Raw genomic sequence first — 24,506 nt, 5'->3', positions numbered from 1 at the left:
ACATTGGTAGGAGACTTTCAACAGCTGTATACTTTGAGGCCACAGCTGAAGACTGCAGCACCTCAACATATTAGTTTATCTCAACTAACTTAACACTAACAGGAGAACAGACAGAGTATGTAGTGAGGGGTAGGCATGCTGACATCATGGAAGGATAAGAGGTAACCTATCATGGCACCAAGACCAACTTTCTTAGCTGGGCTTTAGCATTTCTTACAGCTTTACAATGCATGAGTATTGTAACACCATGGAAGCTTTGCCTTGTGTGCCTTAAGTATTGTGGAAACCTTTAAGACCATATGAACATAGGAAATCAGAATTGGGCAAGGCTGTTCAGCCCCTCAAGCCTGCACCGCCATTCAGTCGGATCATGGCTGATCTGACATTCCTTGCATTTCCTGCCCTTTCCTTGTACTCCTTGATTCTCCTACAGATCAAGAATCTATCTATCCAAGCCTTACCTATACACAAGGACTCTGCTTCATAGAGCTATAGGGAAGATGTTATGAAACTTGAAAGGGTTCAGAAAAGATTTACAATGATGTTGCCAGGTTGGAGGGTTTGAGCTGTAGGAAAGACTGAATATTCTAGGGCTATTTTCTCTGCAACATTGGAGGCTGAGGGGTGACCTTACTGGGGTTTATAAATTCATGAGAGGCATGGTTAGGGTGAACAGACAAGGTCTTTGCCTCAGGGTGGGAGTGTCCAAGACTAGAGGGCATAGGTTTAGGGTGAGATGAGAAAGATATGAAAGAGACCTAAGGGGCAACTTTTTCACGCAGAGGGTGGTGTGTGTATGGAATGAACTGCCAGAGGAAGTGGTGGAGGCTGGTACAATTACAACATTTAAAAGGCATTTGGATGGGTATATGAATAGGAAGGGTATAGAGGGATATAGACCAAATGCTGGCAAATAAGATTAGATTAATTTAGGATATCTGGTCGGCATGGACACGTTGGACTGAAGTGTCTGTTTCAGTGCTGTACATCCCTGCCTCTAAGACTCCATCTCTGTGGCAAGGAGTTTCAAAGATTCTCAACCTTCTGACAGAAGGAATTCTCCTCATCTCAATCTTAAATTGGCAGATTAGATCTTTTGTTCTTGAATTGAAAATAAAGGACAACAATGAATGTTTAGCATGAAGGGAGAATAAAGATTCATGTGCAACTATTGCAGTTTGTAAAGCAGAGTAGGTAGGAGAAGGTAGAAGTGAGAAGGGAAAGAATAATGTGGTATGATGAGAGCGTGTACACCTCCACAGTCCCATGGTCGTCATTTCTAGGTTTAAATCTGCCAGCCTACCTGCAGACATAGTGTGTCTCTGCTTTAGGTGATTTTGATTGCCTTTAAGTTTTGGAAGAGCTCAATTTCCTGCTTCTCCAACACCTTCAGAGTAATTGAGGAGCACTGGTTGCACAAATTTCACATGGTCCCTGTGTCGTCCAGGATTAGGAACATGCACACAGGGTGCCCATTTTCAAGTGCAATTAAATGGCTTGGCTGTGATTTTCAGAGAAACCACAGAAACCAAGAAAAATTATGAAGTATTACAGCTTTCTTAGAAGGTTAAAATAGTTTTAAAAAACAGTCAAACCTGAACTTGTTCAAGAATATTATTCAGCTGTAGTCCAGCATTACTGGATTTCAAATGAAATTACAAGGATGGAAATAGTCAAATAAATAATAACTGCCCTTGGACACAGTTGTTTTTAGGCTATTATTTCAGATTAAGCTAAAGCAAGGTAAGATTTTAGCTGTGTGGTTTCAGAAATGCAAGATTTTGAACAATAGTACTTGAAATGCAGGGATCAGGAAATAGCAGAAATGCAAAGGTGTGGGAGGTTGAACAGAAAACCTGAAGCTCACTGACAATTCTAGCACCGAAGTTAAATGATTCTTTAATAACTAACATAATTTGTGCAGTTTGATTAGGCTTCAACCATTTCTGATGGTGCGCAGAACTTTTGATTCAGTATGTTGGCAGTAAAGCAATTCAGGCAAAGCATATATACAATCCATGCATCAAAATATACATATGAAAAGTTCATTGATTTTTTTTTCCCATGTTATTTTAGGAAGTGAATGGCGTTATGTCATTCTTTCTGCGGTTCGTTCACTTCCACAACGAGAAATTGATATGCAACCTTCCAAGTCCTGGTTGAAGAAATACTTAGGTTTCATCACTGATCCAAACCAAGTGAATGTTGCACTTACAAGAGCAAAAGAAGGCCTTTGTATTTTGGGTGAGCAAAATCTCCTATCTCAAAGATTGTCTTTGCAGAAGTGTTTGGCAAAGTGTTATTAGAGCTTTCCATCTCAAAGAAAATGCTTTGAAAGTGATGACTCAGTCACAAGCAAATTGCAAGCAAATGACAGGATTGCATTTTGGCTCAGAGCTTTAGTTACCACAAACAGATAGCAGAGGTTTGTCACGTAGAGTGAAGCTGCTAAAAGCTGTTGTTAGGGATAGATTGACTGAATAAACACATGGACAAATATGAGAGAGACATAGAACATGGTTTCACTAAAGTAAAACCTCTTCTGACTAATCTAATGACATGTTTTCAGATGTAACAACAGGACCTACTTACTATCAGGACTAGATATCATATTCTCCGATTGTGTCATCATATGGCATTTTCAGTTTCCAAAGTGAAGGCTGATTAACAATTTAACAAGATAAAGCCAAAAATGAGTTGTTAAACTGCCAGCTAACAAGAATTATAGCAACCTTATTACCAATTAATTCAACGTTCCTTCATACACAGTAAAAAGCCAGCGCCTTGTTGGTTTCTTCTCTTAAGGAGATACTGTTCTAGTTTATCCCTAACCTGCCACAACCTCCACTGTTTCTCAGTTGTTTTACCTATAGCTTCTCAGTTTTATTGGGGTCTGATTGTTGGTGATAATCTCTGTCTCATCCCATTAAACTCTGCCTTACCTCTATCCAAAGTTCTAGTCTCCAATCTTTGCTTATCTCTCACAAATGCGGCATGAAACTCGGTCACATTGTGATCACTATTTGACAAATTCTCATGAGCAACTCAGTCTCTAATCAAATCAGACTCATTGTTCATTACTAGATCCAACGTTGCTTGTTCCCTTGTCACATAAAAGACATTTTGTCATAGGAAACTATCCAGTCAAACATGTGCTCTAGCCAATCTGTGTGCTCTGAAAGGAGCTGTAGATGGGCACACTTCTTACAGATGTAGTTGTCAGGGACATTCAAACTATTCCTGATTTCCCACGTCTCACAGATGAAGCATTACACCCCATGAATGACCATTTCTAACCCTTTAGTGATGACTGGATTAAAAATAATTAACTAAATGAATAAATCTTGCCTAGTTACTTAAATTACAGTTATCACTTACCAACCAAGAGACTTACTAAATACATCAGCCTCCAAACAACAGTTCAAATACTCTACCCTGCACTGCAGTCAAATTCCTACTGCTCTAAAACTGTAAGGCTATGAAGGTGTTAAAAAAGATTGAACGTAAAGGCTATGAAGGTGTTAAAAAGATTGAACGTAGTGGGAGAAAGAAGTCCTGAAAATAACAAATGTTGGAGATCACAGCAGGTCAGACAGCATCCACTAAGAGACAACAAACTAATGTTTTGAGTCTAGGTGACCATTCATCAGAGCTCACCTGATTAATACTAACCAATTTTGAGCCCTCCTGTCCAGCACATCACTTTTGAACTTGTGACATCTCTAGGGCCTCCTCTGAACCTTCCTTCAGGATCCCTTCTCAGTTGTGGTGAGAGAGCTGGCTGCTCCCAGAATCCTCCTCAGTTGCTTCTCACTTCCAGATACCAGATTGCCATTTTCCAGATTCTTGTATATGATACCATTTGGAAGTGGTTAGAATAAGACAAAGAACCTTTTTCATCAAAGCAAGTTAAAATGCCTTGAATTCCCTACTTAACCATGTTGTGGAAATCCGAAAACAAAAAGGACAGCAGTAATTCAAGGTCAAGACTCACACCATTTTCTTGGGCAATTTTCACAGCCTCGCCAGTAAAATCAATTCCCTCCACTACACAAATTACCATTACAATATTTACATAGTGAATTTCAGGCTTGGCTGTCTTAAATACCCCCTAAGAGGGGCAGCACCATGGCTCAGTGGTTAGCACTGCTGCCTCACAGTGCCAGGGACGCGGGTTCGATTCTCACCTTGGGTGACTGTCTGTGTGAAGTTTGCACATTCTCTCCGTGTCTGTGTGGGTTTACTCCGGTTTCCTCCCACAGTCCAAAGATGTGCAGGTTAGGTGAATTGGGCATTCTAAATTGCCCATAATGTTCGGTACCTTGGTCAGAGGTAAATGGGTCTGGGTGGGTTGCGCTTTGGAGGGTCGGTGTGGATTTGTTGGGCCATAGAGAATCTTAAAAAAAATTAAGAGAAAAACATTGTAAAGGAACAGTAAAACACCTCAGCCTTTAATCAGGTATTATTCTTCACGCTTTGTATATAATGCAATGAAAATTCCACATTTCTCAGGAAGGATTTTGTTTGAAGGGAAGTTGACCCCTTAATTCTAAAGAACTAAAAATACTAGTCCGTTCACTCTCTTCTCATCCTTCATGATGCTCTGCAAAGGAATGCATTCTAAAAAAATTGAGCAGGTCAAAAATAGAAGCCCAGATTTCCATTTTGCCAAATGAATACTTCCTTGAATACAATGCAAACATATTTATGACGCAAGGAAATAAAATTCAGCCAGTCATCAGATTTCAGAAACCCAACACATTTGATCAGAAGGCAAATACTGCCATCTAAAGGCAGAACCAGATTCTGCACAATTAATATGAAGCTGCCCTGATATCTGTGTTAGATGTCGCAAGGCTGATGATTCAGTCTAAGTCTGAGCTATGCTACTCCTGGAGCAGTGCCCCAAGATGAATTCTGACTTTATACCTTAATGCAGATACACCTTTCTGCCATTATTCTTTAATTTTCCTCCTCTTCCAGCAGGTAGCATGCAAGTAATATCCTTCTGAGATTTAATTTTGAGGGTCATTGTTGTAATAAGTCTTGGAGTCGAAGAACCAATTTTAGAATTCTTGGAAATACCACTAGAGATAGACACAAAGGTGGGAAAGTACCCTTGATTGTTGTGCTGCTATGTATGCTTATATGGGTGAGACAGTAACAAGATGAAGAATGAGAAATAAAGAATAATACTAGTCCGATGTTTGAGAGATTTCTAACTTCCTGTTCTCTCCAGATTCTACCTCGCAACAATGACTAAAATGTCCAATGCTTGTAAAGTGTTAAGAATTAAGGTTTAGTTTCTTCTTCTCACATGTATCTGTGAGTACTCCTGGTTTTTTGACCATTAGAGACAAATAGGGACTGTCTCCCTTGTCAGCTCCACGGGGAAAGTCTGCCATTGTATGAAGTTAAGCAGCCATCACCCAGCCTTCCCCAAGACCTAAAACGTGTTGGCAAGTGAAGCTGTGCAAGCTGAAAGAAGCCAGCCAATCATAAAATGGCAGGTCCTGATTGCCATTCGCAATGTAAGTGATGGCAGTTGCTGGAAGTGCACCCAGCATAGACCCAGGATAAGTGAGGGTAAAGGTGAGGGAGGATGGCATGAGTAATATAGGGTGAATGTCACAGGAATGAGTGTATGAGGGTAAGGAAAAGAGGTTGCTTTCAACCGCCTACCCCCTCAATTCCTGAAGTTGGGTCACCTGATTAGATATCAAATGTACTACTGGTACAAAGACCCAGGAAGTGTGTAATTAGAGTCATAGAGTCATAGAGATGTACAGCATGGAAACAGACCCTTCAGTCTAACCCGTCCATGCCAACCAGATATCCCAACTCAATCTAGTCCCACCTGCCAGCACCCGGCCCATATCCCTCCAAACCCTTCCTATTCATATACCCATCCAAATGCCTCTTAAAAGTTGCAATTGTACCAGCCTCCACCACATCCTCTGGCAGCTCATTCCATACACGTACCACCCTCTGCGTGAAAACGTTGCCCCTTAGGTCTCTATTATATTTTTCCCCTCTCACCCTAAACCTATGCCCTCTAGTTCTGGACTCCCCCACACCAGGGAAAAAGATCTTGTCTATTTATCCTATCTATGCCCCTCATAATTTTGTAAACCTCTATAAGGTCACCCCTCAGCCTCCAACGCTCCAGGGAAAACAGCCCTAGCCAGTTCAGCCTCACCCTGTAGCTCAGATTCTCCAACCCTGGCAACATCCTTGTAAATCTTTTCTGAACCCTTTCAAGTTTCACAACATCTTTCCGATAGGAAGGAGATCAGAATTGCATGCAATATTCCAACAGTGGCCTAATCACTGTCCTGTACAGCCACAACATGACCTCCTGCATTCAATACGCTGACCAATAAAGGAAAGCATACCAAATGCCTTCTTCACTATCCTGTCTACCTGCAACTCCACTTTCAAGAAGCTATGAACCTGCACTCCAAGGTCTCTTTGTTCAGCTACACTCCCTAGGACCTTACCATTAAGTGTATAAGTCCTGCTAAGATTTGCTTTCCCAAAATGCAGCACCTCGCATTTATCTGAATTAAACTCCATCTGCCACTTCTCAGCCCATTGGCCCATCTGGTCCAGATCCTGTTGTAATCTGAGGTAACCCTCTTCGCTCTCCACTACACCTCCAATTTTGGTGTCATCTGCAAACTTACTAACTGTACCTCTTATGCTCGCATCCAAATCATTTATGTAAATGACAAAAAGTAGAGGACCCAGCACCGATCCTTGTGGCACTCCACTAGTCACAGGCCTCCAGTCTGAAAAACAACCCTCCACCACCACCCTCTGTCTTCTACCTTTGAGCCAGTTCTGTATCCAAATGGCTAGTTCTCCCTGTATTCCATGAGATCTAACCTTGCTAATCAGTCTCCCATGGTTGATACTGTGCATTGATCTTATCTTGCCAAAATCAGCATTAGCAGAGCAATAATGGCTTAAAAATAGATTGTAGATAACTCCCCAGAAAACCAGTGCTCAGGTGAGAACACATTTTAATCACATAAAGTAAGATCTTCCGAAGTGAGGTCCTGGTTGCTGCTTTTGGATATAATTGGTTTAACTGTAGACTGTGTACTCACTGAGCAATTTTATTTGCAATAGGGCCAGGGCAGCTAAAATGATTTTGGCAATCTTTCATTTCCATAAAAATTAATCTGGATGGAGCCAGCTGCCTCCTGTCTTCCCTTATTTCTAACCAGGCAATTTCTGGGCAGCCCAAAACTACTGTCTTGAATTCATTGAGCTGCATCAGAATGTTTTTTTCTTTAAAACATGGTCTCAGATTTTGCTGTCAGAACAGGCAGGTTGCTGCCTCACTCCACCAGCTGCCCAAGTGTTAGAACAGCCACTTCTGGAAAGGACAAGCTGCTTGATGCGTGTTGCTTGCAGGGTTTCATGGTCCATAGGGCAAATATATCATAACAGCCTCAACACAAAGTGTGTTGGTAAAACCTAGGCATGCAAGCACATTTAGAAAGTAGACTAACTCTTGCTAGAGTACTGAATATGTCTCCACTTTGTTCCTCCACCACCTTCCTGCCATTTAAGTTGCACAAAAAGTGGACACATTTAGCTCTGTTACTTATTTTGTCATCTGCTTGAACTCCTTCCCTCACTCTAGCAAGATGGTCTCCAACATGTAGATTGCAATGAACTGCCTGATCGCAGAACCTCTGACAGCCAACTAATAAATAAAGTGCTGCAACTCTTTCTGAGTTTGAAGAAAATGGGAGAAAAATAAACCATAGACAAAGTGAAATGGTTCCATCGACAAATTGAGGAAGTTAGCAAAGGAATTCAACAGGTTATTTCATGAATTCGGTGTAAATTAAATTTGTTTTGGAAATGCCAGATATCTGGAAGTTTTCTCGACAGAACTGACTTCAGAAGCTCGAACAAATTAGGATGACATGAACGCAGAAAAGTTCATTGGTATTTAACAATTCTTCTTACTGCTTTTTAATGGTTTATCATGGTTGTTATGTTTCAGGTAAATATTTATATTTGTAGTATTTTACAATTCATATACTGAAAGTTAGATATTCTAACATCATTGCAAAATCAACAAAATTTTGAAGTGCAGAACCTGGACCCAAATATTCTAGATTTGGGAGGTTACAATGTACTGTATAATACTTAACAATTGAAAGCAATGTCTATTTTCTGTTTTCCAGGAAATGAGTGTTTACTGCGCTGTAGTAATCCCTGGAAGGATCTGCTGGCACATTATAGAAAGAAGAATGCTTTGGTGAATGCTGATGATATTACTGTAAGAAAATAGTTGGGACATAGCTGCCCAACACAAAAGAGGGAACTCAGGTTTTCTAGATTTGGAGTTTTGTTTTAAAATGCTTGAAAGACATTCAAATTGGCTTTAGATTCCAAAGTCAAGACTTCTATGTGCATCGTTTTCACTCTATCTGATTCCCATACCAGTTTTGAAAATGATTCTTTGTTGAAACAATTAGCTAATTATTTAGTGCATGACTGTCTTAATGCAAATATTATTGAGTCAAAAAAGACTTAATGGGGATTTTAACATTTGATAATGTATTGCACTTTTCTCTTAAACTGTGTAAGATATATTCTCTAAATTCAAAATCTAAGAATTTTATAATTTAGGTGCTAGTTTATATATAAAACAAAGGAATACAGTATAGAATTGTAATAAAACATCAATTGTGGGTCTGAGCATTTTCTTCTTAGATTTTATATAATAACTAATGTTTGAACTAATTGGCTAATCTGCTAGTTTTATGAAGTATTTGGGATTGTCTACATTTGCCACTAGATAATTGGAAAGGAAATATATTTTAATTGTCTATTTTGAAAGTGAAATTTATGTTTCATTTTAACTCAGTAAATGATATTATATTCTCCCAACTTCAAGACCCTTTATATCATAAAATGAAGACCTGCAAATGCCGAAGATTTGAAGCAAACATTCAGCAGGTCTAACAGCATCTGTGAAGAAACAGAGTTAACCTTTTGACTCCAGTGACCATTCATCAGAAATTCTGATGAAGGGTCAGTGGACTGAAATGTTTTCTCCATTTTTCCCTCCCTAAGCCATTAACAACTTTTTGTGTGGCAGCTTGTCAAATTGCTTTTGCAAATCCATATATACGGCATGCATTGGTTCCTATTTCTCTGCATCAAGACACGCTCATCTTAGTAAATTTGTCAAACACAATTTCTCTTTCTGTTGACTCTGCCTAATCATTTTATGATCCTGCCTAAGTAGAACATAGAAAACTGGCTACTTGATCTGTAAGTAGAATGTTGCCATATAAACAGGAGTTTTATAATTAGCTATAAATTTAAGATGCATACATTATTCATAAAGGTCTTCTGACTATTGTGTCTGGGAGCAGGAATCAGTCTCTTAAGGTGCAATTTCTATTTTTAAGAAATGAAAATCATCTTCTACTTAATGCAGTGACTTTTTCAAAAGAATTTAAAACTTTCGGATATTTGCTGTTAGAAAAGCTTGTGGCATTGTAGTTTAAATTGCTCAAATTCTTTATCCAATTTCTTTAAATTGCTTTATTTTCAATTGAAGGCTTTCCATTCCTCTTAGGTAATTCATCCTCACTGTTGCAAGTTGCAGGGTAGGTTGATTGAAACAATCAGACTTTCTGTGGAAAGCACAAAATGTCTTTCTAAAAATAGACCATAAACTACCTATGGGGAGGCACATTGCCTCATGACCATAAAGTGAAGATTCCCAACAGACAATGGACCAAGCAAGAGACTCAATGTTAGAACCTTCAAATTGGAATCAGTTATCTCCACTACTGGAGCTGGTGGGCAACTTAAATTTGATATATTTTCTGATGTGCAGGCTATGGTAATTGCCAATAAGTATAATAAACCGATAAATAATTTCCAAAACTAATAAACAAAAATTTAATGTATTTAAATGACTTTCCTCTGAGCATCCATATGAAGAGACATAAATGTTCTTATTTTTCAGGTGAGGTCTGTGGAATAATGAGGTTTTTTATTATTATTATTACTTGTGTTTTACTGACTTTGAATTTTGAATTCCTACTACTGAATCCAGGTTGGTGAAGGCGTAGATTCTAAGCAGCATAATTAATGTTACTGTGTCAATCTTGTACCACGAAGATTGTCTTGCTGACTAGATAATAGAGTATTGGCTGTTATAGTGTAAAAATTAAGGAATGTGAAATGGTCATCTAACCTTCAAGGACCCACCACCCACCCACACACCTACCCCACCCTCAGCAGTGTCCATTTTCACATCCAGGTTCTCATTTTGTGGCCAGTTTGGGCTCAGTTTGAACACATTCAAAACCCATTCATGCAGGCCGCATTAAAATCTTCCATATCCATCAAATCACGTATTTGCCAATCCATGCCAAAAAATAAGTAGCAACAGAAATCAACATCTGTGGGCACTTTTAGCCTATTATTAACAAGCAAATTTCATCATTCGTGGGGATTCTCAGGAACAGAACTCTTGTGGAAATGGAAGAATGACTGTCGGTCTAATATTCCTTTGCTTATTCAGCATTTCATATAATCTTTTTAAACTGTCAGCTGAACCAGTGCCCATGAACTAGGGTGGTGTGAACTTGATGGCAGTCCTCAATTTTAAGTTAATCTTTTTTTAAAAAAAATGTTTTTTGTGTCTTTTCTTGGTTTAGTATACAACACCTCTCTATAACCATACTAATTCAGTTAGTTGTGTAAAAACATGGATCATTGTATCACATCTCTTGTTGAATCGCTTTATAATGGAGCAGACCTGAGATCAATGTATCAGCTTATTAAGGATAATTTTTCTGGTACAGAATAGCTTCTGCAGTCTTTTCACATTTTGAAGGTATTAAATGAGTAGCTGCCTCTGCATGACATCATTCAATTTCCGGAGTACTGAAATACAATAAAAACTTTTTGTTAAAAAAATGCATATTTAGTCATCTAAAAGCACAACAACTAAGTGCTATTATAATAACCTGTGACCAAAAAGTGATGTTAGGTAGTTCTTTATTTCTGTGATAATGCAATTGTTTTTTAAAAAAAGAGATGTCTGTTTTGTGATTTATGAATTAATGTTATTTTAGAACTGGTATCTTTATATTTTTCTCAGTGAATTTGTTAAGTATTAGTAATAAATTTCCACCATTGAATTTGCGTTGTTCTATGTTTTGTGTGCGGACAGAAAAGCTGTGCATTGGGTATACTGCATGACTACTCTGTGAGACCTCAGTCACCTTGTGCAGATTACAATGTTTTGAATGTATCACTGTTTTATAGGGCTCTCCTCTGTCATATTGAAGTTTCAATAGTAATGGAATGAAAACTTGTTTTTTTAAACAAAGCTTCATCCATAGCACATTCTTGTTATGAAAAATGTTAACTTTAAGGATTTTAATTTTTTTTTTACATTTAATAAAGAATAAGTGAAAAGTGTATTCCAATGCATTTTTTTCAGACTTTGCATCACCAACCTTACATGTAATAAGACTCTGCATTCACATTTTTTCTGTCTAATCTGGAACATTGACGTTTGCCATAATTGGCTCCATAGAAACATAGAAGATAGGAGCAGGAGTGGGTCACTTGACCCCTTGAGCCTGCTCCACTATTCAAAATGATCTTGGTTGATCATCAACCTCAATGCACTAATCCCGTTCTTTTTGCATTTTCCTTTAGCCGCAAGAGCTTTATCTACCATAAAGCTTGTGGGCGGCACGGTGGCACGTGGGCGGCACGGTGGCACAGTGGTTAGCACTGCTGCCTCACAGCGCCAGAGATCCGGGTTCAATTCCCGCCTCAGGCGACTAACTGTGTGGAGTTTGCACGTTCTCCCTGTGTCTGCGTGGGTTTCCTCCGGGTGCTCCGGTTTCCTCCCACAGTCCAAAGATGTGCAGGTCAGGTAAATTGGCCATGCTAAATTGTCCGTAGTGTTCGGTAAGGGGTAAATGTAGGGGTATGGGTGGGTTGTGCTTCGGCGGGTCGGTGTGGACTTGTTGGGCCGAAGGGCCTGTTTCCACACTGTAAAGTAATGTAATGTAAAATGTACCATCTTCTTGAAAGGAAGAAGGCTTCAAATTGGTTCACAGCAGGAGAATAAAAAAACAAGTACCTTACAAATAAAAACACAAGTATGGGCGGCACGATGGCACTGTGGTTAGCACTGCTGCCTCACAGCGCCTGAGACCCAGGTTCAATTCCCGCCTCAGGCGACTGACTGTGTGGAGTTTGTACGTTCTCCCCATATCTGCGTGGGTTTCCTCCGGGTGCTCCGGTTTCCTCCCACAGTCCAAAAATGTGCAGGTCAGGTGAATTGGCCATGCTAAATTGCCCGTAGTGTTAGGTTAGGGGTATGGGTGGGTTGTGGGTCGGTGTGGACTTGTTGGGCCGAAGGGCCTGTTTCCACACTGTAATGTAATCTAATCTAATCTACTGTATAAAGATAATTGGCTGGTACCCAGTTCAGTTCTATCTGGTCACAAAAATCATTTTATCCTGTACATGGCATCTTAAACAGAGAACTCCTTTTGATACTCTCCATGAAGTGTTCCCTACCTTGGATTGCTTCCAGTATTTGCCTCCTGCTGTATGTCACAAAGGGTTAGGGAGTAAACTGCTCAGGACAGTTGTAGTTGGGATTTCTCCTGTACTTACACAAGTGTAACATTGGTGAGGAACAAATATTCAACTAAGAAATTGGGGAAACAAAAGAAAAATTTGTCCACGATTTGCTGTCAGGGATGTCCTTCTGATTTGTGTAAACTTTTCTTAAATTTGAAGTAATTCAAACAGTTTGATAATCCCACCCCAACGTTTGAAATATCTGTGGTTAGTTTTGGCACATTGATGAAGTTGTCCATTCATGCATTTTAAATAGAAGGAAAATAGTACTGCCCAAACATTTAATCTTCACACAAGTCTACATTTACCTTTGTTGAAAATGCAAAGAAGTCGTAGAGTTATAGAGACGTACAGCATAGAAACAGACACTTCGGTCCAACTCATCCAAAACGACCAGATACCCCAACCTAACCTAGTCCCACCTGCCAGCGCTCAGTCCATATCCCTCCAAACCCTTCCTATTCGTATACCCATCCAGATGCTTCCACCACTTCCTCTGTAAGCTCATTCTATACACCCTCTGCTTGAAAAAGTTGCCCCTTAAGTCTCTTTTATATCTTTCCCCTCTCACCCTAAATCTATGCCCTCTAGTTCTGGACTCCCCCACACCAGGGAAAAAGATCTTGTCTATTTATCCTATCCATGCCCCTCATAATTTTATAAACCTTTATAAGGTCACCCCTCAGCCTCTGATGTTCTAGGGAAAACAGCCCCAGCCTGTTCACAGCCTCTCCCTATTGCTCAAATCCTCCAACTCTGGCAACATGCTTGTAAATCTTTTCTGAACCCTTTCAAATTTCACAACATCCTTCCAATAGGAAAGGACCAGAATTGCATGCAATATTCTATAAGTGGCCTAACCCAAAGTCATGTACAGCCACAACGTGACCTCCCAACCTCTATACTCAATACGCTGACCAATAAAGGAAAGCATACCAAATGCCTTCTTCACTATCCTGTCTACCTGCAACTCCACTTTCAAGAAGTTGAGGGCACAGCACAAACCACTATTGGACCAATTCATCACATCCTGTCAATCTGAGAAAGACCCATTTACGATTACAGCCCGGCAACCAATTTTCTATCCATGCTGGTACATTACCATCTACACCATGAGTTCCTACTTTGTGCAATAACCTTTTATGTGGAATCTTGTTGAATACCTTCTGGAAATAAAAGCACAGTACTTAACAAGGCTCCCCTTTATCCACAGTACATGTTACTCTTTCAGAGAATCCCAATAAATTGGTTAAATATGATTGCCCTTTCACAAAACCATGCTGTCTCTTCCCACTTACCTTGAGTTATTCCAATTGTCCAGTTATAACCTCCTCAGTGATTGATTGTAAAACCTTTCAAAACAGACATCAATTTCACTAGGCTATAGTTTCCTATTTTCAGCCTTCCTCTCTTCTTGAATGGATATGTTATATTTGTTACTTTATAATCTCATATAAACTTTACAGAATCTAATGAATTTTGGAAAATTAACATCAACACATCTACTACCTCATTAGCCACCTCTTTTAAGACCTTAATTGAAATTCAATGGGACCTGGAGACTTAGCAAACTACAGTTCTATCACTCCAGCTTTCCTCACCAAAGTCTGCTCTTCCTTTAACCTACTGATTTACAGGCTTTCCTGTCTTTATGTGTATCATCTATAGTAAAGACTGAAACAAAATATTTATTCATTACATCTGCTATTTCATTGTTAACTCCCATTAAATTCCCATTCTTACCCTTCATGAAATTAACACTTTACCTACTCTTTTCCTTTCTAGTTACCTAGAAACTCTTGCTGTCTGTTTTTATATTTCTATTTAGTTTCCTCTCATGCTCTTCTCTTACTTGATTTGATTATCCTTTCAGTCATTCTCTACCTGCAAATCACCTTTGTGCATTTCGATCAGTTCCTGGTTATTCTACTGTTACAGTGGTAGTGTCAGTCCTGTAGCACAGATGGCAATACCTTGCTGACAGTCCAATATAAACTGGAAATCATTCTAACCTGAGTTAGGACATTGGTGGTGGTGGTGGTGGTGGGGTTGGGGGGATGGTTAATGCAGGTCAGGATTCAAATTGGTTTCAAGGAAATGGTCTCATACCAACTAACAGAATTCCATGACTGAAAGAAAATCCAACCTTAATTTCTTCAATTATTAGAAGTTTATTATAGGTTTCAAGTAGTATACTCAAATTGTTTGAATATGACTGAGAGAAAATTTCTGTACTATTGTTACACTGCTTATGGACATATTTACAAGATAGGTTTTGTGTGATCATGAACACAGGTTTTTCCATATCAAAGAAGCTGCACCTATTTCAGACCTCCAGCCAGCAATTACTTCTATTCTTCATCATAAATAAAATTACATTTGTACTTGAAGCTTCTGAAATAAAGTCATAGGGCACAATATTTTCCGAGGAGGTGTTGAGAAGGAGTTGGACCTAGACAAATACTCATCTCCTTTTCACAACCTCTCTTGACTCACCAACAATGAAGGGCCGTAAGTTGTTAATTAATAAGACCATAAGACATAGGAGTGGAAGTAACGCCATTCAGCTCATTGAGTCCACTCCACCATTCAATCATGGCTGATGGGCAATTCAATGCCACTTACCCACACTCTCCCTGTAGCCCTTAATTCCTTGTGAATTCAAAAATTTATCAATCTCTACCTTGAAGACATTTAATGTCCCAGCCTCCACTGTGCTCCGTGGAAATGAGTTCCACAGGCCCACCACTCTCTGGCTGAAGATATGTCTCCTCATTTCTGTTCTAAATTGACCGCCTCATTCTAAGGCTGTGCCCACAGGTCCTAGTATCCCCGCCTAATGAAAGCAAATTCCTAGCATCTACCCTTTCTAAGCCATGCATTATCTTATAAGTTTTTATTAGATCTCCCCTAAACATTCTAAACTCGAATGAATGCAATCCCAGGATCCTCAGCCATTCAACATATGTTAGGCCTCCCATTCCAGGGATCAACTATGTGAATCTCTGCTGGATACGCTCCAGTGCCAGTATGTCTTTCCTGAGACCCAAATTTGGACATGGTATTCTAAATGGGGCCTAACTATAGCTTTATAAAGTCTTAGTAGCACATCACTGCTTTTATATTCCAACCCTCTTGAGATAAATGACAACATTACATTTGCTTTCTTAACCACTGATGCAATTTGCAAGTCAACATTTAGAGAATCCTGGACTAGCACTCCCAGATCCCTTTGTACTTTGGCTTTATGAATTTTCTCACTGATTAGAAAATAGTTCATGCCTGTATTTTTTCCAAAGTGCAAGCCCTTGCATTTGCTCACGTTGAATTTCATCAGCCATTTCTTGGACCACTCTTCTAAACTGTCTAAATCTTTCTGCAGCCTCCCCACCTCCTCAGAACTACCTGCCTGTCCATCTAACTTCGTATCATCGGCGAACTGCGCCAGAATGCCCCCAGTCCCTTCATCCAGATCATTAATTTATAAAGTGAACAGCTGCGGCCCCAACACTGAACCCTGTGGGACACCACTTGTCACTAGCTGCCGTTCTGATAAAGAACATTTTATCCCAACTCTCTGCCTTCTGCCAGACAGCCAAACGCCAGTCCAAGCTAGTAGCTCACCTCGAACACCATGGGCCTTCACCTTACTCAGTAGCCTCCCTTGAGACACTTTATCAAGGCCTTTTGGAAGTCTAGTTAGATAACATCCACTGGGTTTCCCTGGTCTAATCTACATGTTACCTATTCAAAGATTTTTACCAGGTTTGTCAGACACGACCTTCCCATATCAAATCCATGCTAACATGTTCTAATCTGACCCTGCACTTCCAAGAATTTAGAAATCTCATCCTTAACAATGGATTCTAGAATTTTCCCTACAACTGAGGTTCAGCTAATCAGCCTATAATTTTCCATCTTTTGTCTTGATCCTTTCTTGAACAAGGGGGTTACAACAACGATTTTCCAATCATCTGGGACTTTCCCTGACTCCAGTGATTTTTGAAAGATTACAACCAATGCCTCTGCTATTTCTTCAGTCACCTCCCTCAGAACTCTAGGCTGTAGCCCATCCATGCCAGGTGATTTATCAATTTTTAGACCTTTTAGCTTTTCTAGCACTTCCTTTTTTGCAATGGCTACCATACTCAACTCTGCCCCTTGACTCACCTTAATTGTTGGGATATTACTCATGTCTTCCACTGTGAAGACTAATACAAAGTATTTATTAAGTTCTTCAACTATTTCCTTATCTCCCATCACTAGGTCTTCCTGCATCAATTTGGAGCTGCCCAATTTTTACTTTTGCCTCCATTCGTTTCTTATGTATTGAAAGAAACTTTTACTATCATTTCTAATATTACTGGCTAGCTTACCTTCATATTTGATCCTCTCCTTCCTTATTTCTCTCTTCCCAATCTTCTGATTTCCCAGTGCTCTTGGCCACTTTATAGGCTCTTTTTCTTTGATACATTTGCTGACTTCCTTTGTCAGCCTTGGCTGTCCAATCCCAACCCCCCCCCCTCACCACCACCACCACCACCCTGGATAATTTTCTTTGCGACGAACGTACGTACTGAGTCCTCAATTGCACCTAGAAACTCCTGCCATTGTTGCTCTACTGTCTTCCCCACTAGGTTCTGCTTCCAGTCAATTTTTGTCAGCTCCTCTCTCATGCCCCTGTAATTACCTTTATTTCACTAACACCGTTACGTCCGATTTTGCCTTCTCTCTTTCAAACCGCAGACTGAACTCTACCACTGCTTCCTAAGTGTTCCTATCTTTAAGGTCTTTATAAAGTCTGGCTCATTACATAGCACTAAGACCAGAATAGCCTGCTCCCTTGTGGGCTCCATCACAAGCTGTTCCAAAGAGCCATCCTGTAAGCTTTTCATGAATTCCCTTTCTTTGGATCCACCTGCAACATAATTCACCCAGTCCATTTACATATTGAAGTCCCCCATGATCACTGTGACCTGCCTTTCTGACATATCCTATCTATTTCCTGGTACACCTTGCACCCCTGGTCCTGACCAGTGCTGGGAGGTCTGTACTTAACTCCCATTATAGTTTTTTTTTGCCTTTGTGGTTCCTCAACTCCACCCACACAGACTCCACATCATCTGACCCTATGTCATTCAGTGCCATAGATTTAATTTCATTTTTAACTAACAAGGCATTCCCGCCCCCTCTACCAACCTCCCTGTCTTTTCGAAAAGTTGTAAATCCTTGGATGTTTAACTGCCAGCCCTGAACCCCCTGCAACCATGTCTCTGTGATGCCTACTACATCATCATCATTCACCATGATTTGTGTTGTTAATTCATCTATTTTGTTATGAATACTATGAGCATTCAGGTAAAGCACCTTAATGTTAATTTTCTTATCATCAAGATTTCCATCATCTCTAGTACTATGTCCTAAGTTATCCTTCCTTTTTGCTTCATTCTTAGTCTGCCTTGAACTGAAACCTTGCACACATGCTAACCTGCTGTTTATCTTTCTACTTGACTCCATACTCCCTGTTGCTTCCCCTTTCCCTTCCCCCGACTCACGAGTTTAAAGTCCTTGTGACCACCTTATTTATCCTTTTCACCAGAACACTGTTTCCAGATCGGTTCAAGTGGAGACTGTCCCATCGGTACAGATCCCCCGATTCCAAAACTGATTCCAATACCCCATGAAATGGAATCCTTCTACCCCACACCAATCTCTTAGCCACATGTTTACTGCCCTAATTTTCTTATCCCTATACCAATTAGCATGTGGCTCAGGCAGTAATCCAGAGATTATGACCCTGAAGGCCCTGTTCTTCAGTTTCCTTTCTAGTGCTTAATACTCCCCAAACAGGTCCTCCTACCTCGTCTTGACGGGTTGGTGACAATTCACCACAGCACATTCGCCGCCGCCAATTAGCCACTGTCAGTTCACCACCAGCGTTTCTCCACTTGGGTTATTTGACCTCTGGAGACTCTTTGCCACCGGAAAACATATATATGTACTGATTGTTTTCCCTCCTGCCTGTTCTTTCATACTTCTCAGTCCCCTTTATTTGTACAACAACATAGTACATATTAATAAAAAAAGAGGTGAAATAAATATCATGTTATTGGTTTATACATAAAAATGAGTTACAAACACTTACGGTGGTAAATCGTCCTCAGCGGCCAATGGCAGTGGCAAAGCGTCCTCGGCGGTGAAAGGGCAGTGGCGGCGAATCAGCGGCGGCGAATGGTCCCATCCTGGTCTTGACTATGTTGTTAGTTCTAACGTGGACCACAACAGCTGGATCCTCTCCCTCTGCTCCAATATCCTTTCAAGCCGGTCTGAGATGTTCTGCACTCTGGCACTGAGCAGGCAACACACCATGCGGGACTCCTAAATGGTTCACAAAGAATACTATCTGTCCCCCTAATTGTAGAATCCCCTATAATAATGACTTGTCTTTTTGCTCCCCCCACTTGAATGGCCTTCTGCATCATGGTGCCGTTGTCAGCTGGCTTATCCTGTCCACAGCCCTTTTCCTCATCCGTACAGGGGGCAAGAATCTCAGACCTGTTGGACAAGGTCAAGGGCTGAGGTTCCTGCACCCCTGCCTCACTTACAGTCACACCCTGTTGTTACTGATCACTAACTGAATTTGAATTACTTAATCTACCAAGTGTGACTGCATCCTTAAACAAAGCATCCAGATAACTCTCCCCCTCCCGGCTGTGCCGCAGTGTTTGAAGCTCAGATTCCAGATCATCAATTCTGATCTGGAGTTCTTCCAGCAACCAACACTTGCTGCAGATGTGGTCACTGCCGTTCATAATGGGATCAACCAACTCCCACATCATACAGCTACAGCACATCACCTGTCCAGCCACCTCTACTTATTTAATTTATTTATACAAATTTATGAGGTAAATAATTTCTAGTACTTCTCTGTGGTCTTATTCAATTAACCAATTAATAGTAAACTTTCAATCAATCACACAATACACAAGAAATATCAATTGAAATGCTTTATCTTAGCAACACACGAGAGTCCTTTTGTTTGGTTAAAGGAGGAGGGCAGGTGGGAGACACCACATGTGTAATGCCTCAGGATTCAGCCGCTGGCAAAATGTGTACCTGAAACTCCCGAGGTAGGCTTTTATATTTTAAAATTGCCTTTCCGTCAGTAACTGGTCCTCACTGTTGCTCCTCCCACTCCAAGTGCTGCCAAAAAATTACCTCAACTCACCACCTACCAAACATCTGCATTTCCCTGTGTCTTGATAATTGACTGGGTAAACATGGCAATGATTTGCTGGGGTAGCTGCCATTTTCCCAATTTTAGGTCAAATTGAAAGTGTGGAGGGTGCCTTCAAACACGCACTGACCGTGACTCCCACTCCATGAGAAGTGAAAGAGAAAGATCATTTTACAGATGCGAGCCCAATTCTCTTACACACTGTAGGCAGAAATATTTGCCACTGGGCAACCTGTTATCCCTGGCCCAATGCCCTATATGAAAGGCAATCATGCATGCAGTGAAATACTGACTGGAGTACCCTGCTCAGTTTAAGGTATTTGCTCCAAGCATGGAAGGGGCAATTGGTGCCCACTTTGTGGATAAGGGCCTGGAGTTCCTGGTGGATGGTGCGGTGTACTGGAGAACTGACTTATTTCCTCAGCTCCTGCAAAGGAGACTCTTCCAGCCTAGTCTGTATTTACTACCCAAATCAGTGCAGTGTCTGTCCAGAGGAATGCCCAACAGTGCCACAAGAAAATCAGGACATTTTCTGCTTTGCCACCATAAGTGCCACCATCTTCTGTCAAGTACCCCATGCTCACTCTGACTCTACTACTGGGCCTGCCCCCCACATGGACCTTGCCACTCTCATTGTTGCATGCAGTATCTTCCCTCAACCACTTGTGCCCAGCTCCCCCCTCCCAACCATTACTGCACTGCTAATCCTACACCGTTGCTATGCTGCTAGTCATTCACTTGAAACACCTCACCAACTTGCCCCCACCATAACAATATCAACAACTATGTGCATTACTTCTACCTTACACAATTGCTCCCTTTGTCTCATTCTGTGAGAAGACAGCTCAAAATAGGGCCAAAGGAACTAGGATTGTGGTAGGGTGCCTGATTTTTGGTTCCTCAGCCCCTATTAGGAGGGTAATTACTGGTGAGGACCACGGTGACACAAAAACATATTTTGTGTGTTACTTTTGCTGTGTTACTCTCCCATTACCTCCACTGTAAATGTATTTTCGACATACCACAACTTCTACCCTTGTCCGCAATGCATTCTCTGTTTTGACTATATGCAGATACCAGTCACATTACCACAGTCTGCACTGTCAAGTGAGTGGTGCCACAAGACATTCCCACCACTATCTCTGAGGAAGAGTGCACAGACGGCTCAGAGGCTACACCCCCGATCAGTTCAGATCTGACACCTCAATGGGTATTTAATCTAAACTAGAGATGGGACAACCAACTGAACACTTCACTGCCATGTCCCCACACTGGCCAAGGTAGAAAAACCCAGGTCGCTGGCATTCAGAGGACTGCAGGACACTGAGCTCCTGCTCAGGCCCACACAGGAGAGAACCCCAGGTTGTTGGAAATTTGTGACTTCACTGAACTGCCCAAACAGACACAAAAGCTGCAGGCAGTTTTGCCAAAGGCACTGGGCAGTATGACACAAAAGCTGCAGGACTGCACCAATGCACTGGAATCCTGCTGTCCCAGGCATTTGAAAGCTGGCTACCTCCATGGAGCAGATTGGCAGCTGCCACAGCGAGCTAGGTCCAGCAGCCTCAATGTCTGCTGGATATGTAGACAGATGTGCACGCCATCACTGTAGCCATTGGCGTTCAGACATGACTTCACTCCAGGTGTCCCTTCCTCACAAGTTGATGGTGTGGTGCCAGTAGGCACCCAGCTGGAGAAGAAACTCCAGACAACACCCACAGATGTTTCTGTTGAGAAAATTCCAGAGGTGATTGGGTCTTCCACTTCCACCCTTCCACCTTCAGCCCAGTGGAAGGTCAAGCTGAGGAGAATGTGCTTGCCTTCGGTCAGGGTGCGCTCAGCATGTTGAGGCCTCGAGGCAGAAATGCCACTGGGGTCACCCAACCGAAACTCCCAAGCTAATGGGTTTGAGGTTAGAGCTAGCCCTCTCCAGCCTAACTGCAGAGCTGAGGACTGCATCAAAACATTGTGGGAGGGGAAGAAAGAAGGTGACAACTTTCTGAGAGCACATTGGTGGCACAGGTGACACTGTTTTCTTTCAGGAAGGAAGCAAAGGCTACTCTTTAAGAATTGAGACTCAGCCTCTTAACATTGGTGAATCCCAAATATACTTTTTCGCTTCTTGGTCGGAGTACTCCCTCAAGTCTTCATCTAACTAATCTACCTCAGTCTTCATCAGTACAATTTGCCCCTTGCCCACCCCAGGCATATCGAGTGTATATGGCAGATCTAGGACCACACTGCAACACCATTGAAGCTAGTATGCTTCTGATTGTTGATGACACTCCTTTCCATTCAATAGCTCATCATCTTCCCTCCTTGATATATAGAGTTACCCCTTTCTCATTTGCAATCCTCACTGCATCCCAGCAATCCTCTAATGATGTACACCAGCTTCCCTTTTATAGCAGTGATCCTGATAACCCTCCCTTTACTGTAAGTGGACGGGCTGCCAGACTGACCATGGCCTACCCCCTTGAGTGACCTAGACAGATAGCCCCATGATAAATGACCAGATCCTTGAATGATATCTGTTCAGCTCCCAACTGTTTTCTCTCCAGTCCCTAGACTGATTGCGCTGGATGCAAAGAACTGACCATGACCCACTCCCTGAACTGTAGTGATGTGGACCATTTAAATGTGTCCACCCCTCCAAAAGCAGTTGATTGGCCATTCTAATCCCCTGGACTGATATCTGAGGCTGCCCTTGACTTACTGCATTAGGAACACCTCCCTGAAAGGTGTATCCCTGGAACCAAATGGTAACTACTTTCCTAGTCTTTGAGACATGGCTGTTTGTTTAAAGCACATTCAGTATGTTTGCTCCATGAGCTGCTGGCACACGATGCAGAAGTAACACAGAAAGAGCACAATGTTGTAAAACAACACGTTCAACACATTGACTGGTGACTGCCAAAAACCATAACAATTTGTGTGGGTTTATATCTGCACTAGGCAAGTTAAGATAGAAGTATTATGAGTCTTAAGCTCGACCTGAGGAGGCAAAGTGTCAAAAAGCAAGACAGGGCATGGCATGCTGTGAACATTGAAATAGACACAGAGTGAATGAGCTCTAAGAGAGTGAATGAGGATCCCTTCGATGCTCCCTAATCCAAACCATGAGCTGGGTCCTTGTGAGTAAAATGTCTTGCTGCAGTATTGCAATCTAAGGTTTTGGTTTCCTCCAACATGCAGCATTGAAGTGCAGACGTATACTGTAAGTAAATAGGAGTGTGCAATGATGATGCGATCGGGCCAGTACATATTGCTTGTCAATGTCAGTGGCTGGGGTTGAAGGTAGCCATCATCGAGTGTGCCCTGAGATGTTAGTGTCAGATGTCCAAGATAGAGGTGCCAAGATGTAAACAGGGAAATGCCATTGGCAGGTAACTGTTCGATTTTTCATGTTGGTGTTTCTTAGCACCTGGTTTCTATCGACAGATGGTAGAACAGGAAACTACATATTAATGAAGTAAAATTAAATAATACTGAGGATAGCAATGTGTGATAATCCATGTTAATAGGCCTCTTGCTGTTCATTAACAAGAATCTCATGGTGACATCCAGCACATGTTTGGAAAATAGGGCTTTTGATCTGAGTGCAGAGAAGGGTTTCACTGTACTTCTCTCCCAATTTTCCCAAGTTTTTCATCATGACTGGCATCATTCAGGGTCTGTGAAGATTCCGTTGTAGACAGGCAGGAGGCTGGAAGAACACAGCAAGCCAGGCAGCATCAGGAGGTGGAGAAGTCGACGTTTCGGGTGTAACCCTTCATCAGGACTGGGGGTGGGTGTGGGAGGAGCTGCAGATCAAGGAGGTGGTGGGTGCATGGTGATAAAGTGGGGATAGGTGAAAGCAGGTGGAGGGTATGACCTGGTTTGTCAATGGGAGGAATGGATCCGGTTGGTGTCAGGGAGGAGGGGAAGGGAGGGGGAGTGGCTGGGAAGGGAGTTGGGGATTGGTAAGGGAGGTTATTTGAAATTAAAGAATTCAATGTTGAGTCCTCAGGGTTGTAGGCAGAAGCTGCCAATCTTAAAACCCTAACAGTGAAATTAGCTAATCTGTACTATTCCCTTGTTTGGGGTGAGAATAGCTTAAATTTATTGAGTTTAAATTGTTTAAAAATATAGCATCAGAACCAAAGAAAAAGAGTGAGTACTTGTTCATATAGCATTTAATTCAGTGCAAAAGTACATCGTGTGCAGAAAGAAATTGACGTCAACATTGTCATGGCAGCCTTCTTTGAAACAATCAAAAAAAATCAATTAATCTCATTGACTGAAGCCGTTTCAAGGCACTTTCTTCCTTCAGATCTTTAGAAAATCTTTCAGCCATCTTGGAAAATAACATTTTCATTCTCCAGATGACAGCTTGAGAAAGGAAATCTGAACTGTATATTGAAAGCAATGTTTGGAACAGCAGAAATGTTAACACCTTTCAGTTTTAGTGCTATGAAAATAATCTTTACATCAACAAAGATTCAACTATTTTAATCAACAAGGAATGCAACAAGTCGGTGTGTGGTACAAAGAGATCCTCACAATCATCATCAAATTCAAGAAAATGATCAACAACTTTAAGTGTTTATCAGCCAATGCAATAACATTG

General features: G+C 41.3%; 1 protein-coding gene across 2 annotated transcripts in view; it reads left to right on the top strand.

Moving 5' to 3' along the window:
* helz2a (helicase with zinc finger 2a) overlaps positions 1 to 11,459 on the top strand; it is a 104,541-nt gene extending 93,082 nt beyond the window's left edge. For both annotated transcript variants that reach the window (XM_072556579.1, XM_072556578.1), the window contains exons 19-20: positions 2,077 to 2,244; positions 8,208 to 11,459. In XM_072556579.1, coding sequence (XP_072412680.1) covers positions 2,077 to 2,244; positions 8,208 to 8,314 — 275 coding nt within the window. In that variant the 3' untranslated portion in view covers positions 8,315 to 11,459. The remainder of the gene's footprint in view (positions 1 to 2,076; positions 2,245 to 8,207) is intronic.
* The last annotated feature ends 13,047 nt before the right edge of the window (positions 11,460 to 24,506 follow it).

Source organism: Chiloscyllium punctatum, chromosome 37 (genome assembly GCF_047496795.1).
Source record: "Chiloscyllium punctatum isolate Juve2018m chromosome 37, sChiPun1.3, whole genome shotgun sequence".
Taxonomy (NCBI): Eukaryota; Metazoa; Chordata; class Chondrichthyes; order Orectolobiformes; family Hemiscylliidae; genus Chiloscyllium; species Chiloscyllium punctatum.
Note: the sequence above shows the minus strand (reverse complement) of the source record. Positions and strands in the feature narration are given on the sequence as shown.